At 36.7% G+C, this 15,211-nt stretch overlaps 1 protein-coding gene across 1 annotated transcript in view; it reads left to right on the forward strand.

Moving 5' to 3' along the window:
* LOC107286107 (gamma-aminobutyric acid receptor subunit alpha-2) overlaps positions 1–15,211 on the forward strand; it is a 148,631-nt gene that overhangs the window by 71,733 nt on the left and 61,687 nt on the right. Inside the window, exons 7-8 of the mRNA XM_015814406.1 lie at positions 10,496–10,716; positions 11,435–11,517. Coding sequence (XP_015669892.1) covers positions 10,496–10,716; positions 11,435–11,517 — 304 coding nt within the window. The remainder of the gene's footprint in view (positions 1–10,495; positions 10,717–11,434; positions 11,518–15,211) is intronic.

The following is a 15,211-nucleotide window of genomic DNA, read 5'->3' on the forward strand; positions in this document are numbered from 1 at the left end:
AAAGAGGGGGGAGAGAAAAGAGGGAGAGAGAGGGAGAGGAAAGAGTGAGAGAGAGAGAGGGAGAGAGAGGAAAGAGAAAGAGAGAGGAAAGAAAGGGGGGAAGAAAAAGAGAGAGGGAGAGAGAGAGAGAGAGAGAGAGAACTCATGCACAGCAGCCTCTATTTCTTTTTAATTAAACTCTTCAATCAAGCTCCCCCACTCACGCGTGCACGCGCAAGTTTTGCGGCTCCCAGTGTATTCTCTGGGAAATGGGTCCAAGTGGCTCTTTGAGTGTTTAAGGTTGCAGACCCCTGCACTAGACTATACATACTCAATTCCTGCAATCATTCTTCATGTTTTAGCCTCCAGCCACCTAATCATTTTCTCTGCACTTTTTCCAGAATCTCAGTATATTCCTCTCAATGTTTACTCTAATTTATAAGCCCAAATATTTATCAAACTTTCAGCTATATTCTCAGTTTTAGAATATCACTGTATCTCTTTTTCATAAGTTGTTGATATACATTTGTGCTTCCTCATTTTAGATAAATTTCTAAGACATGAATATCCCAAAGACTATTGTTCTTGTAGTTGGCACCAACAAATAAGATAGAGAGAAAGAAAGAGTAGCAGCATGTGAAAGAGATCGCAGTCTAACTGTTGATGCTGTACAGTAGCAGCAGGAAACAGTTGTGGCATAAGGCTATTAGAGAGATGATCTGCATTGTAGGATCACTTAAAATAAAATTTAGTGAGATTAGATTGCTATGATAAAACCAATATTTAATTGTCCTGATTGACCATCTGATTTCTGTTTTGCTATCCTTTCCACCAGGATGTTATGTGCTCCTGGCCACTTTCCTTCATGACCAGAGGCATTGTTGTAACCAGCCAAGACACAGTGAAGGCCTTTTGTTTTGTTTATTGCAATAAGCGGGGAGAGAAGCTATCAAAGCTTGGTTCTCTCCAAAGTTTTAACCCAAAATATTTCCTTCTTTATACATTCCTTGTCCCGGTCGCCACATCCCTCCTCTTTCCCCATTGGCTGAGGTACTATGAGGTTACACTCTTTCTGACGGCCTCCTACATATTTCCTGCTACATACTAAATCATACATCACATGTACATTAAAATTAAGAGATAATTTATGCAAGGTGTGTCAGTTAATATTAATCAACTAATTGCACATGCTCAGTTGCCTGAGTTCTGGCTCCCTTTTTTATGACTTCTTACAAAAATAGGTTCTTTCCTGTTTTGCTAGTTATCTTCTCTTACAAATGTTGTCTTCTTCCTTTCCCACTCTAAAACCCAGCTATTTTTGCCTACATATTTCTTTTACATCCTTTCTTTATGTTAACCTTTCCTGTTTCCCATCATAGCTTCTCCACTCAGTAAATTTCCACTGCAGCAAATTCAATTTTAAATTTCTCTTTCAATATTAAATTTTGAAGACCTTTCTTTTACTTCTATCAAGGAGAAGAAACATGGTTGGTAAGGCAAATTCTGTATGTGGAGTCTTTACTTACTATAGGTCTTTCCTAAGCTTACCATATCTGGGCTGCCTACTTATAGATGACTACTGGATGGCAATAAGCATGTGGGACTACTGGATGGAAATAAGCTGCCATCACATATTTGCACCCCAGATTGGGTAGCTCTCTTGTTTCTTGCCCAATTTCAAGTAGGATTAAGTAAGGCAGTAATAAGGTTGAGGAAAAGAGAAATTGGAAAGAGACAAGGACGTATGAGCATAACATACTTTTAGTACAGAAAATGAAAAAGATGTACAAAATGTACGGTATGCATTAAGAATGTGGACTCTTGATGTGAGAATATGTTTGAGGTGATAGCATTTTTGGTTTATTGGTATTTGTCAGTCAATTGCTGATTGCATATTTTTTTGCATGAATCTAAATATAATGTAAACAAAGCATCTTCTCATAGAAATTGGAGACCAGTTATTTAAAAAAAAGTCTTGGATGAGCTAGTGAAGAAAAATTGGGCCTGTGCAACAGAAATGCATTATAAGATGTTTGACCATTAAAAAATATTTTAATATCTAGATGTTGATTTAATTATCTAGATTTGATCAATGTCAAATTTCATAGTGTACCTTCACTGTTTATTTTTATTGTTTTATTCCTTTACTATTGTTATTTTTACACTTTTTAATAATTTTTTCTGTTTTATTGTTGTAAGCTGCCAAAGTAGCCCTACAGTGAGATGGGCAACAAACAAACAAACAAACAAATAAATAAATAAATGTTTAGATTTAGAGGCTGGTGCTTTAGTATCAATAATAAAAAGTCAAGCTCATGTCTCCAGTGGACTCTATGGACACAGCCTCCTAATTTTCATGGAAATGCTAATCACATTGCAATAAAAGGTAATCCTCAACTTATGACCACAATTGGGGCCAGAATTTTTGTAGCTAAGCAAGGTGATTAATAGGCAGGTCACTTCAAATTTATAACCTTTTTGCCATAGTTGTTAAGTGAATCACATGGTTGTTAATTGAATCCAGTTTCTCCCATTGACTTTTCTGTGGGAGCCAACTGGGAAGGCCACAAATGGTGACCACATGATCCTGGCATGCTGCAGCTGTCATAAATTCATGCCAGTTGCCAAACACCGAAACTTTGATCACATGATCCTGGTGATGTTGCGACAGTTGTAAGTGCGAGGACTGGTCAGTCATAAGTTACTTTTTTCAGTGCCATTGTAACTGGTTGTTAAACAAATGGTTATAAGTCAAAATGGAAAAAGAAAAAAATCCTCATAAAGTGCATCATCATCATCATCCTCAGAGGACAGCAGTGCAATAATAAATAAAATATCAATGGACTGTCATTGCAGAGTTTTTTTACTGCATCAAGAGCCAGATCAGTTTAGGATGGAATATGAGTCCAGGATACTAAAATAGCACTTACTTAATTACTTCCAGCTGTAATTATTTTTTCAATGTCTGTGAGCAAAATTTAAGACTGATCTACTATCAAACTCACCAGATCCAATTACAGTGGCATGGTCTGACAGGCACATCTGAAAACATAGCAGGCAGTTTGGGGGCTATCTTTTAAATAATTGGCAGGCTGACAGCTTGAAATGGTTGGCATCTCAAGTCCACAAGAATAACGTGAGAGTCACATACAAACTCAAGTTGGCTCAAATAATTGAGATGCAAATAAATAAAAGAAATGGACAGCACATGAACAGCTGAATAAGCTGTTCCTGACAAAATGTAGAGTAATAATGTGTCTTAGTGAACATCTTTGAGATAAAGTCGGACTAATTTGGCTAATTAATGGTTGGGCGAAAATGAGAGCTTTACTAAGAAAGCATGGTACTGTAAGGACCCACTTCAAAACCTCATCCCAAGAAAGCAGGACTCTTGGAACATTTCCATTCCAACAGGAACTTTTATTAGGAGAAGCTGACAGCAGGCATAGAAAGCAGGATCTGAGAGTTTCCCGTTCAGATCAATAGGTTAAAAGAGCATCAAGCAAACCCCACCCCAACAGTTCATCCAGTCAGTTCAAATGAGCCAATCCATAGGTGTTAGATCCACTGTAGGAACGGAGTCCCGTTCCCATGCTTGTGAAGATGTGTTGGGTCTTCGCACCTTTCTCTTCCACAGAGAGAGATAAGCCAAATGGCCGAAGGCACATTCCTTTCTCACTCCAGGTTGACATCAAGGGGAAACAGTTCAAAAAGCAAGCAGATAGGACAGGCACAGAGGATACATTGTAGCTAAGCAAGAAGGAGAAAAGACGCGGTCTCTGGAGCCTCCCCCTTCCCCCTAGGAGAATGACAGAACCCACAGACAGAAAGAAAATCGAAAGGAACAGAACCACCACCACCCTAACAAAGAAATGAGTTCTGACATGTAAGAAATAAATTGATAGATTGGTTCTATGGGCAAAGTAATTGCTGCCCAGGCAGCATCTCAAAAATCTGTTCCTGGCTTCCAGTTTTGACGTCGCGGCGATGCAGACATAGGAAGATGGGGCTCCATCTTTCACATTTGGTTTCACCCTGCTGGGAACCCTGGAAAGGGTCAAAAGTCACCCCGTAGAGATGGAAAACAAGGAGAGGACTCTCATTGATCACGGGGGGGGGGGCAGTCCTCCCTTTTGATCCAAGAAAGACCTCCAAACCGGTGGGAAAGACTGGCTCCATTTGTGTAGCCAGTCTGAAGCTGCTGACAGCAGAAGTCAACACTTGGAGTTACTTAAGAGTAGTTTCATTATTGTTCTTCATTTACAAACAGAATCTTGCCAGACTAAAACAACTATTTGCATAACTACAGTTATACTCTGAGAAAAGTTAGAGAGGAGTCATTTTAATCTTCTTTCTGCTGACCAAACTTTTCAAGCTCTGCTGCTTCTTTGCCTTCTGGAAAGCAGCACCTCCCTTCTGGAATTCCAGACTACATTCCACTACACCAGAGTATTTTGACCATACATATATTGTTTTTTTTATGCTGGTTGGTCTATGCTGCAATAAAGAATGGGCTGGTTTTTCAATTATTTTTTTGAAATTTGGCTAGTTTGGTTTGACTAGTCTAAAGTAAAGAAGAAATAGGGGTAACATGATAGCAGTATTCCAGTATTTGAGGGGCTGCCACAAAGAAGAGGGGGTCAAATTATTCTCCAAAGCACCAGAGGGCAGGACAAGAAACAATGGTTGGAAACTGATCAAAGGGAGAAGCAACCTGGAATTAAGGAGAAACTTCCTAACAGTGAAGACAATTAACCAGTGGAACAGCTTGCCTTTAGAAATCGTGGGTGCTCCATCACAGGAGATTTTGAAGACGAGACTAGACAGTCACTTGTCTGAAATAGTATAAGTTCTCCTGCTTGAGCAGGGGCCTGGGCTAGAAGACCTCCAAGATCCCTTCCAGCTCTATTCTATTCTAAATTCTAAAGGCAAAGTAAGAATCTTGAATAATCAATGTTGATCAAAATATGGCATGTGTTAATAACAGAATACACAATCCATTATAAGAGCCTTCATCAATTGCTTTTAATTGTATAACAGGACCTTTCTTGGTTGCAAAATATTAACAAGTATAGAAGTAAATCAAACATGGGGAAAATATAACCTTGTGTCCACAAATATCAACAGTATCATAATTGTTTTTCTTTTGAAAAAGAAATAAAAATTTCCTTTTATTAAAACATTTAAAGGAAACAAAATAATCAAAGAGTAGTTTGTCATTCTACTTTACATTTTTTCCCAGGTAAATGGGAAATGAAAAGATTATTTAGATCAATTTTTGATTTGCTTGCGATATGAAGCCCCACCTCTGAATTCCTCTTTTGTTTCTAAATTATGGGTTCTTATAATTTCATGTACGTATCTACAAATATCTATTCCTAATTATCCAAATAAAGATCCTTTTTATGCCATAAAAAGATATTGAAATCATGTCAGTCCATCACTTCTACATAACCAATTTCTTACAAACAGACTGAATATGGCTGTTCTTTTGAGGCACAGAATTTCATTTCTGTAAGGGCTCCCTAGAGGACTATCATTTTGGCCAATGCTAAATAGAATTCTGTTATCCATTACTATATGCCGTATGTTCTTATTTACACCTAAGCAAAGTATATCTCCAATACTGCCAAGTGCATTCCCTCCCTGCCAATTTAGACTTTAAAAAAATATATCTCATGCTAACATGTACTGCAAGAGCACATCACGACTCTAGTGTCCAGTCAATAACATAATATATGTATTAAGTAAATTATAATGCTTTGTGCTCTCTGGAGGAAAAGACTGGGATTTGCTTGAATTGTTTGTCTTTTTCATATTCCTTTATATGGTAAACTTTACATATCCACTATAGGGGGCTTATTAAATGCCTTATTAAATTCAGCATATGCTTTTTTAGGGGCAATTGGGGTATTAAAATCACGAATGAGAATGACCTGGACTGATTTGAATGCACTAGCACAGGGGTGTCAAACTGCTGGCCCACGGGCCAGTTTCATCATACCGAAGCCGCGCCCACCCCATTGCCAGCAATGGCAAAATAGTCCCATCATGAGTTTGACATGTCTGCACTAGCACTTAACATTAGTTAAAGGAAACAGATATACTATTGAGATGAAAAGATTTAGTGTTGCTAAATCTGTATGAATGTTACTTAAGAAGCCATCCGACTATATCCAAGGTAAAATTCATCCTTAGCAACTGATTATGACATTGAATTGTATTACACATGACATGCCCCTCTTTTAGGGGCAATTGGGGAATTAAAATCACGAATGAGAATGACCTGGACCGATTTGAATGCACTAGCACTTAACAATAGTTAAAGGAAACAAATATACTATTGAGAAGAAAAGATTTAGTGATGCTAAATCTGTATGAATGTTATTTAAGAAGCCATTTGACTATATCCAAGGTAAAATTCATCCTTAGCAAGTGATTATGACATTGAATTGTATTACACATGACAGGTATTAAATTCGGTTGTTTTCTTTTTCTTTTTTTTTGTAATCAAGAAACAGCTATGATTTAAAAAGTGATGTATCTTGATTTTCTCTGCCTTCTCTCCATTTTTCATAAGAGACAATTGTCTAAAAACTCTGCTCATTCTTATTTATTTCTTCATTTTCCAATAAAGTAATTTATACTTAACGTTGAGGGGAAAAACATATAGGTTAACAGGATATCACCTCCATTTTCACCAATAGAGGAACATTATCCAAACTTGTCTTCCTGCTAGATAAAGAAACGATTTAAAACAAAGACAGAAGAATCTGGGTATAGGACTATAAAGATCTTCCTTTGGCTCCAGATTAAAAAGAGAAATTTCCAGAAAAACAAAAATCAAGACCTGGGAAAATTGAAGGGCATATTCATATTACATCACCTTTTACTGTGTGACAGTTGCAGGGCTGATGTATTTGTTCTAAATTTTACACAGCGATAATAGACAATAGAAGATATATTTTTATAAAACAGGAACTTCAATTAGAAAGTGCAACATCTTACTCTTAGATTACTGTATATTTGGCAGTATGTAAGAGTAAATAAATAACATATTCAACATAGACATGCAAAAGCAAGCTCTACTTTCTTTAGAAATATCCTTGATATCCTTTTCCTAGATTTCAATGACAGCATATTTAAATCTGCCCAACAAAATGTAAGTTTGATCTTAATCTTTTTGTAGACTTACATAATGGGGAAGCTAACATAAAGGCACCAGAACTAATTAGATGCTCCACAGTATTTCTTTATTCTTTTATTCTTATTTTACTCAACCATGGCTAAAAAGAAGTCCACCAAAGAAACAGATAGATTGAAAGATTACAGGTAGTCCTCAATTTAAGATCATTTGTTTAATAACTGTCTGAAATTACGATGGCCTCAGTAAGGGGCCTGTAAAGTATTTCTGGCTATTGCAAAATGTTGCACCACCACTCCATGGTCACATGATTGTGATCTGCATGCTTGGCAACCTGTTTGCACCTATAACCGATTGACAAGCACCCACAATCATATGATTGCTATTTGCTGGCAGGGAAGGTTGCAAGTTGCTGCTGCTGCTTGCAAAGGGCAGATGTCAGCCCCATGCAGGGTCGAATTCCTCCATCAGACAGCCCTTGTGCTCTCTTTTTAAGAGTGAAAGGCTTGTCTGCCAGTGGAATTCAATTCTGTGCAGAGCTTAAATCCTTTGGGGGGCAGCTCTTTCAATCTTTCCGCTTAATGAACCAGGAGATTGCCTAATAGCTACAACTCAGAGTATTACAAGTTGATTGTTTAGCAAAACAGTCACAACATACTTGTTTAACAACCACTTTGCTCAACACCTGAAATTCTGGTCCTAATTGTAGTGTACATTGAAGACTACCTGTACATGCCATCAAATTGGTGTCAACTCTTAGTGTCCCTGGTCTTTCAGGTCTTCTAATACCATAAGAGTCTGCCTTCTTTCTTGTCATCCCCTTCTCTTCCCTTTCATTTTTCTCAGCATTAAAGCCTTTTCTAGAGAGCCAGGTTGTCACATAATGTGTCTGAAATAGAATAATTTGAACCTGGTCATTTATGCCTTGAATGAATACTCTGAATTGACTTGTTTCACTATTTGTTTGTTTTCCTGGATGTTTACCTCAAGAGTCTTTTCCAAAATCAGAACTGAAAGATCAATACTGTTCCTACCCTGCTTCTTCAAAATTAAAATTTTGCTTCCATAGTCACAGGGAATATCATTGCTTGCACTATTTTGATCTTTGTAAATGCAGATGTATCATGGCATCTAAGGACATTTTCCAAGGACTTCATAGCTGCTCTATCAAGTGCTAGTTTGTGGCATGTTTCTTGGTTGTTTGTTTTTCTGTTGACGATTGATCTTAAAAGGCAGAAGTGAGCTACCATTTCAATATCTTCATTGTCAATTCTAAAGCTAGTTGTTGTACCTGTTATTTATATTTAATATTAGTTCTATTTTTTTATGGATGCCCCTCTTGCCAAAGAGACTCTGGGTATCTCCATAGCAATTTTTAAATGCCCAAATGTTGCTTGCATCATTTGCTGCCATAAGGGGTGTATGGAATGCAGCTCTACTACACTGTATTTTCTGCAGTAAGTTATATGAAGTGCAACACTGTAGAATATGACTTTTGCTGTTGTAAAGGATTTATAGAATAGCTCTGCAGAAGGTGGTTTTAAAAAAACAAAAACAAAAAAAGCTTTGTAATAAACACTAATGCATTTTCAACATATGCAAACCTGGGGTATAGGTGTCATTAAATTGAGTCACCAGTGATTTCAATGAGTATTCCCACAGATGTAAAATCTGAGTTCACTTCCCTCTGTCCAGGACATGGCCTATAAGTGCTGCTTGATCATAGTCTGCACACATCCTCTCCATGACTGGTTTTCTTTCTTGGAGGAGGCTTAATGGTATCTAAAGCAGAACAACTAGATTCTGTTGTAACATATACCCTGTTTTCCCCAAAATAAGACCGTCTTATATTTTTTTTGCCTCCAAAAGAGACACCAGGTCTTATTTTGGGGGGATGTCTTACCCGCTTACCTTAGGACTGCTGCATCCAGGCCTCCCGTGCCCCAACACCTGTCGTGCTGCTGCCTGAGATCTTCTGTGACCGTTTGCAGCCATACACCACATGGCACATTGTGCTAGTGCCATCGCTCATGGCAGGAGACTGCGTGGCTCATTGTGCCAGTGCTGCCACTCACGGCAGGAGGCCCTGTGGCGCATCACAAGCATTGGCACCGGTGTGACAGGCCACGCAGCATCCTGCTAGGGCTTATGTTTGGGATGAGTCTTATTTTCAGGGAAACACAGTATCAACCTTGTTAACTCTTAAGATTCTTTTTTCTGTTATGTATTCAAAATGGACTGTATGGATACCCAATGGGCATGTCTGTGTGTGTGTGTGTGTGTGTATTCTTTCGAGAGTGGGCATCAGAATTTCATTTTTAATGTGTGCCACTGTTCTTATATTCATAAAGTCCTGAAAACAGAGCATGCTTAGAGTACTGTATTTTCTGGGCAATTTCAAAGCTGATGAGTCATCATTTAAGAGCTCCTATTGCTTGTGTTTGCCAGGGTCAACTGATGTCAAGAGGTTAGGGAGAGTATTAAGACAACTTATATGGGCATACAAATGGATCTGTCAAGAATCATAATAATAGGGGAGTAGTTGATTATTGCAAGTATCTGCAGTCAGTGCTTACTCCATTTGACAAGCAGCATGTCTTGGGAGAACAACAGCAGAAAAAATAACTCATCACTTGTTTTAGGTGGAAGAAAAAAAATGGAAGGAAAACTTGAATAACTGTAGAAAAAGAGGTAGCCTCATATAAATGTTGAATAGATACTTGAGTGTTGGAGTAACTAATCCATAAGTAATCTAGATTCTGATATATAAATACCACAAAGAAAATCTCTATAATCCCTCTTTGAAAAATAAATCTGTTTGCTTTGGAAATCTCTTTTATAGGATTTTAATTTATAATTTCATTTCTATGTCTTCCACTACCAGAGAAAAAAGTATGATCATCTAGTATGGACAGAAGGAAGTACTTTAGCAGACAAAATTCTAAGCAGGGAGATCTCAGCAGTAGTGTTAGTAGAAAAGGATGGAGAAAACCCTGACTTCAAGTAAAAGGGGTAGAGGAAATCTGATCTCTGGGTTTTAATAGAGACATACTATGATCCTGGAAATCTAGCTCGAATATCATCATAATGACACCTGCAGGTTATTTACCAAAAACATGATAAAACACTATTATGATCGCTTCTACCCTAATAGGATGCTTTCCAGTACAGGTTCAGCAGGGTATAGGCCAGAATCTTTTCAAAAGACTATAAATTCAGTCTCCATATAAATTTCAAATACGTTCAAGAAACTCCTGAATTATTTATTTATTGGTGGATTTATTTTTTTTAAAAAAATTGCTTATCAAGGATTTTCTACCCACCTTGTTGTATTTAGTTGACTGTCATATTGAAACATTTTTTCCACTACAGGAGTACACAATAGATGTTTTCTTCCGCCAAAAATGGAAAGATGAAAGGCTAAAATTCAAGGGTCCCATGAACATTCTCCGACTGAATAATTTAATGGCCAGCAAAATTTGGACTCCAGATACGTTCTTTCACAATGGAAAGAAGTCAGTAGCTCACAATATGACTATGCCAAACAAGCTACTACGAATCCAGGATGATGGTACTCTTTTATATACTATGAGGTATGTGCTTTTCTTTTCATTTCCTTTTCTGTTTGTATTTCCTTATTATCTTGTGTATGTCATGTACAGTAAAATTATACTGTATATTGTCATATGAACTAATTTGGTCTAGTGATTAAAGCACCAAGATAGAAACCAGGAGACCGAATTCTAGTCCTGCCTTAAGCATGAAAATTGGCTGGCTGACTAGGTCAGTCATTCTCTGTCACTCAACTCACCTCAAAGGGTTGCTGTTATGTAGAAAATAGGATGAGGAATGAGCATTAGGTATGTTCACCTCTTTGAATTATAGTTTATGTCATGATCCTGTGGTATATTTGTCTCCATTTTTTATCATGTAATTATTTGCTTGCTTTGGTTGAAATGGCAAAAATTAAATTACCTACTAGTTTCCTCCGACCAAGAAATATTTGCCTGGACTATGAATTCTGTATCCATGTGGCATAGACTTCTACTTGTTATTAGTCAAGCTATGGTTCTATAATTTATATGTTAATTCAGTTGATCTTTCCTAATAATTGTGAATAAAATATTTCTAAAGTTTTGACATCATAAAACAGTGTCCATTGAAGGAACTTATAACATAAACCAGCAAACTGCATTGAATTTATATTTAATTTAATATGTGATCTCTATGTTGATTCAATTAATTTTTGAGAAATTGATTTTCATCATCTCTTAGCAGAAGATAACCATAAATTGGCATTTTCCTTTCTAGGCTTACAGTCCAGGCTGAATGTCCAATGCACTTAGAAGATTTTCCTATGGATGCTCATTCGTGCCCATTGAAATTTGGCAGCTGTAAGTAAGATTACTAAAAATTCAGCCCCTATATGATAAATATATTGTATTTTTTCACATAGACATGTAAAGAATAAAAGAGTGATAGGTTCTGAATGAGAACCTATTAAGGTCAGGAATGATTCTTGGGGAATAATAAACATGGAAGAAAAGGAAAAAAAATAAAAGTATACTGTCAAGACTGATCTGCACTTTCACCTATATTCTGCTTCACTCGCAGCTTGACAAAAAAAAGAGAGGAGGTGGATGGAATGCAAGGGTGGGGGGAATTGCATCTGAGCATAGTAGGTTCTTTTGGGACAGTACTCCAACCCAAGGACACATTGCTGGTTCCCATAACAAAATGAACAGAAGTGATTGGTGGACATAATGGACTGTGGGTGGCCCATAGGGAACGAGGGGAATTAACTATGCTAGCTTTTGCATGAGAAATCCAGAACTGGTTTTGCTTTGTCTGTGCCAATATGGTTTATTCAGTAAAGTTTATACTCTTGGTAAAATAATGTCCGAGGAGTTTATTTTTCTGGCTCCTCCAACTGGACAGTTGACATATACAAAATCCTATTTGAAAAATAATTTAATCTTGCATTACAATGAAAGTAAAGTTTACATAAGGAAACACGATTTTAATACTCCTAACAGTAGTGTGAAAAGAATTTGTTATAGTGGCACAAATGTATGTGACATTTCCTAGTGGAAATGCTTGGTGGAATGATGACACGAAAGAGGCTGTGGATGAGAAAAATGCAGGAAGATAATGCTGCAAAAATGAAGATGAGAGGAAGATATTGTAAAATGTATGACGAGTGGAGATCATTCATTAATGTGGTTTTTGTCTTGGGCCAGGTGCATTGTGATCTGGACCTGGATCATCTTATTTGATCAGTCTGCTCCAGGTGACTGATGGACCCAACTGAGTTTCAGAAGGAACTTTTGCTTTCAGAAACTCTAAATCAGGGTTTGATTGAGGCTTTGATCTCAGCTTGGAATGGGAATGTGACAAGGGCTTTGGATCAGATTGCATCTATATGGTCTCTCTCTCTCTCTCTCTAAGAGTACAGAATCAAAGCAGTGGTGAAAAACTAGAACAAGCAGATGAATTTGTATATCTTGGTAAAGTGTTTCCAAAAATAAATGGCCAAGTATAAGAACATTCTTCTGAAAGCATAAAAATGTGATAAGACCAAAACTGGATAAACATAAAGTTGAACGTAGTGGGAATAAGATATTTAAATGTATATGATGAAACAAGAAAAAATAGAGATGACAATTCAATACCAAAGTGAATAACTAGTAAAAAAAGAAACAAATGATGTGGACATACTGAGATGATTAAACTACAAATAACAGCAAAAATCAATATCTGGAAATGAAAGGAAAGGCCAAGAAACACATGGATGGATCAGAAAGAGTGATGAGAATTGTGAACAGCAAAAGAGTGCATGAATTGATTTATAGAACTAGTAGAAAAGAAGGATGATTTGCAAAGATAGAAAGACATGGAGAAATATAATGAACAGTATTTGGTGTATAAACTGCATTTAGTCAAAAGTTTTAGCATACAGGTAGTCCTTGAATTACAGTGATAAATGGGATTGGAATTTCTGTCAGTAAGCAATATGGTCATTAGCTTAAATATCACATGACCTCATCAGCAGCAGGAGGAAAACAGCTGGGTGCAGTAGGGTCTGCAAAGTGCAGGGTAGTGAGGGCTCTGCACAGTGGTGCCACGGTGGCTGACTATAATGTGGAGCTTGAGACAGCATTTGGCGACAATAGTGTGAGATTTAAAAACCCCAAAATTTGATACACACAATACGAAGACAAGTCTGGTTAACAAAACAAAGTTTTATTGGAGAAAAACATAAAAATAATAAAAAGAAAAGTATTTGCAAACATGGCCTCTTAGACCCTTCCCAAGTTGAATTGAGTTCAAAGAGCGCAAAAAGCAGTTTTCAAGCTATTCATTTATATCTTTTACAATGCACGTCATGCCTAAGAAAACCCTCCCAACTCCCCTTCTTCATTGCTTTAGTCTTTCTTTGAAGTTGTTTCACACTTAAAAAGGTCATCCTGACAATTTCCGTCCATTCTCTGTTATCTTATCTGTGTTTATTTGTAATTTTCACCTTGGTTCCTTTCTAAGTGTTTCTCTCTTCCTGGGTCATAATTCATTGTCTTTGTTTTTTTTTTTTTATAAACAAACTTTATTGATTTTTTTTCCCCCCGAGATAAACAATCATACAATTATGGCATAAGTCAATAATACAATTAATAAAAAAAAACAAACTAAAAAAAATACCTCCCATTCTAAGATGCTCAGTAGCCTCACAGGAACACATTCCCTCTCTTCAACCTACTTCCCTCCTTCCTTCTATCTCCTTCCCTCCTCTCCACCTTCTCAACCACTCTGCTCTACACATCCCCCCTCCTTCCCTCCTCCTCTTCCAAATGTGGTCCTGTAGGTCAATCGAGCCTCCATTCTTGTCTANATTCTAAAATGCTCAACAGCCTCACAGGACCACATTCCCTCTCTCCAACCTACTTCCCTCCTCCTTCTTTCTACCTCCTTCCCTCTTCCTCTCCCTCTCAACCACTCTACTCTACACATCCCCCCTCCTTCCCTCCTCCTCTTCCAAATGTGTTCCTGGAGGTCAACCGAGCATCCGTTCTTATCTCACTACCATTCTAATATACCAAAATGCATAAGAAATCCCTTTCCCCACCCCCCCCAGACTTCCCAGAACTGGTTACGGGATTAAACACTCATTTTCCTAAGTGTACATAAAACTACCCAATATAAACTAATCTAATATAAACATACTTTAACTCACTAAAAGAAAAAAAAAATCATATATAAACTACAATAATCTATCTACATATAACCAATCCATCTTCACCAATCCCTTAGTCTTAATAAAAAAAAGAAAAGAAAACTTTGCCTTCTCTTCGATTCTTGGCTTTCAATCACCAATTATATATCACCTTATCAATATATCATAACATTCTATAATAAGCAATAATCCTTCTACCCCTTAATATACAATGCTATAATTTTAACCACTAAAGTTATTTCTTTAAAATTACATCCCAAAGTACCTTATCAATATATCATATCAAAGTTAACATTTTATAATAAACAATAATCCCTCTACCCCTTAATATACAATGCTATAATTTTCCATATATAAGTATTTTTTTTCTCCCAAAAATCCCTTATAATTCCACAACTCCACCATAATAACCATTAAAATTCAAAACACTTTTAAAATTAAATCCCACAATATTAATTAATGCCAGTTAGCATGTAACTAAAGTAACCACTATAATTCAGAACCCTTTTAACCATATAAATATTTCTTTAAAATTACATCCCAAAGTATTAATTAATCACATCAAAAATAGCATCTCTTAACCACTAAAATTCAAAATACCCTTTTAAGTCCACACCTCCATCAGAATATCCCATCTCCTTCTCCAAAGAATTTTTTCTTATTATTTTTTTTTTAAATTAATCTCTTAATATCTCGAGCAGAAATATAAGTGTTTTTTAAAATTACATCCCAAAGTCAGATATATCACCTTATCAATATGTCATATCAAAAGTAACATTTTATAATATATTGATTAATCACATCAAAAATAACATCTCTTCAAAAATCCCTTTTGAATCCACACCTCCACCAAATCTCAT

This window comes from Protobothrops mucrosquamatus, unplaced genomic scaffold, assembly GCF_001527695.2.
Source record: "Protobothrops mucrosquamatus isolate PMUCROS unplaced genomic scaffold, P.Mucros_1.0 scaffold_88, whole genome shotgun sequence".
Taxonomy (NCBI): domain Eukaryota; kingdom Metazoa; phylum Chordata; class Lepidosauria; order Squamata; family Viperidae; genus Protobothrops; species Protobothrops mucrosquamatus.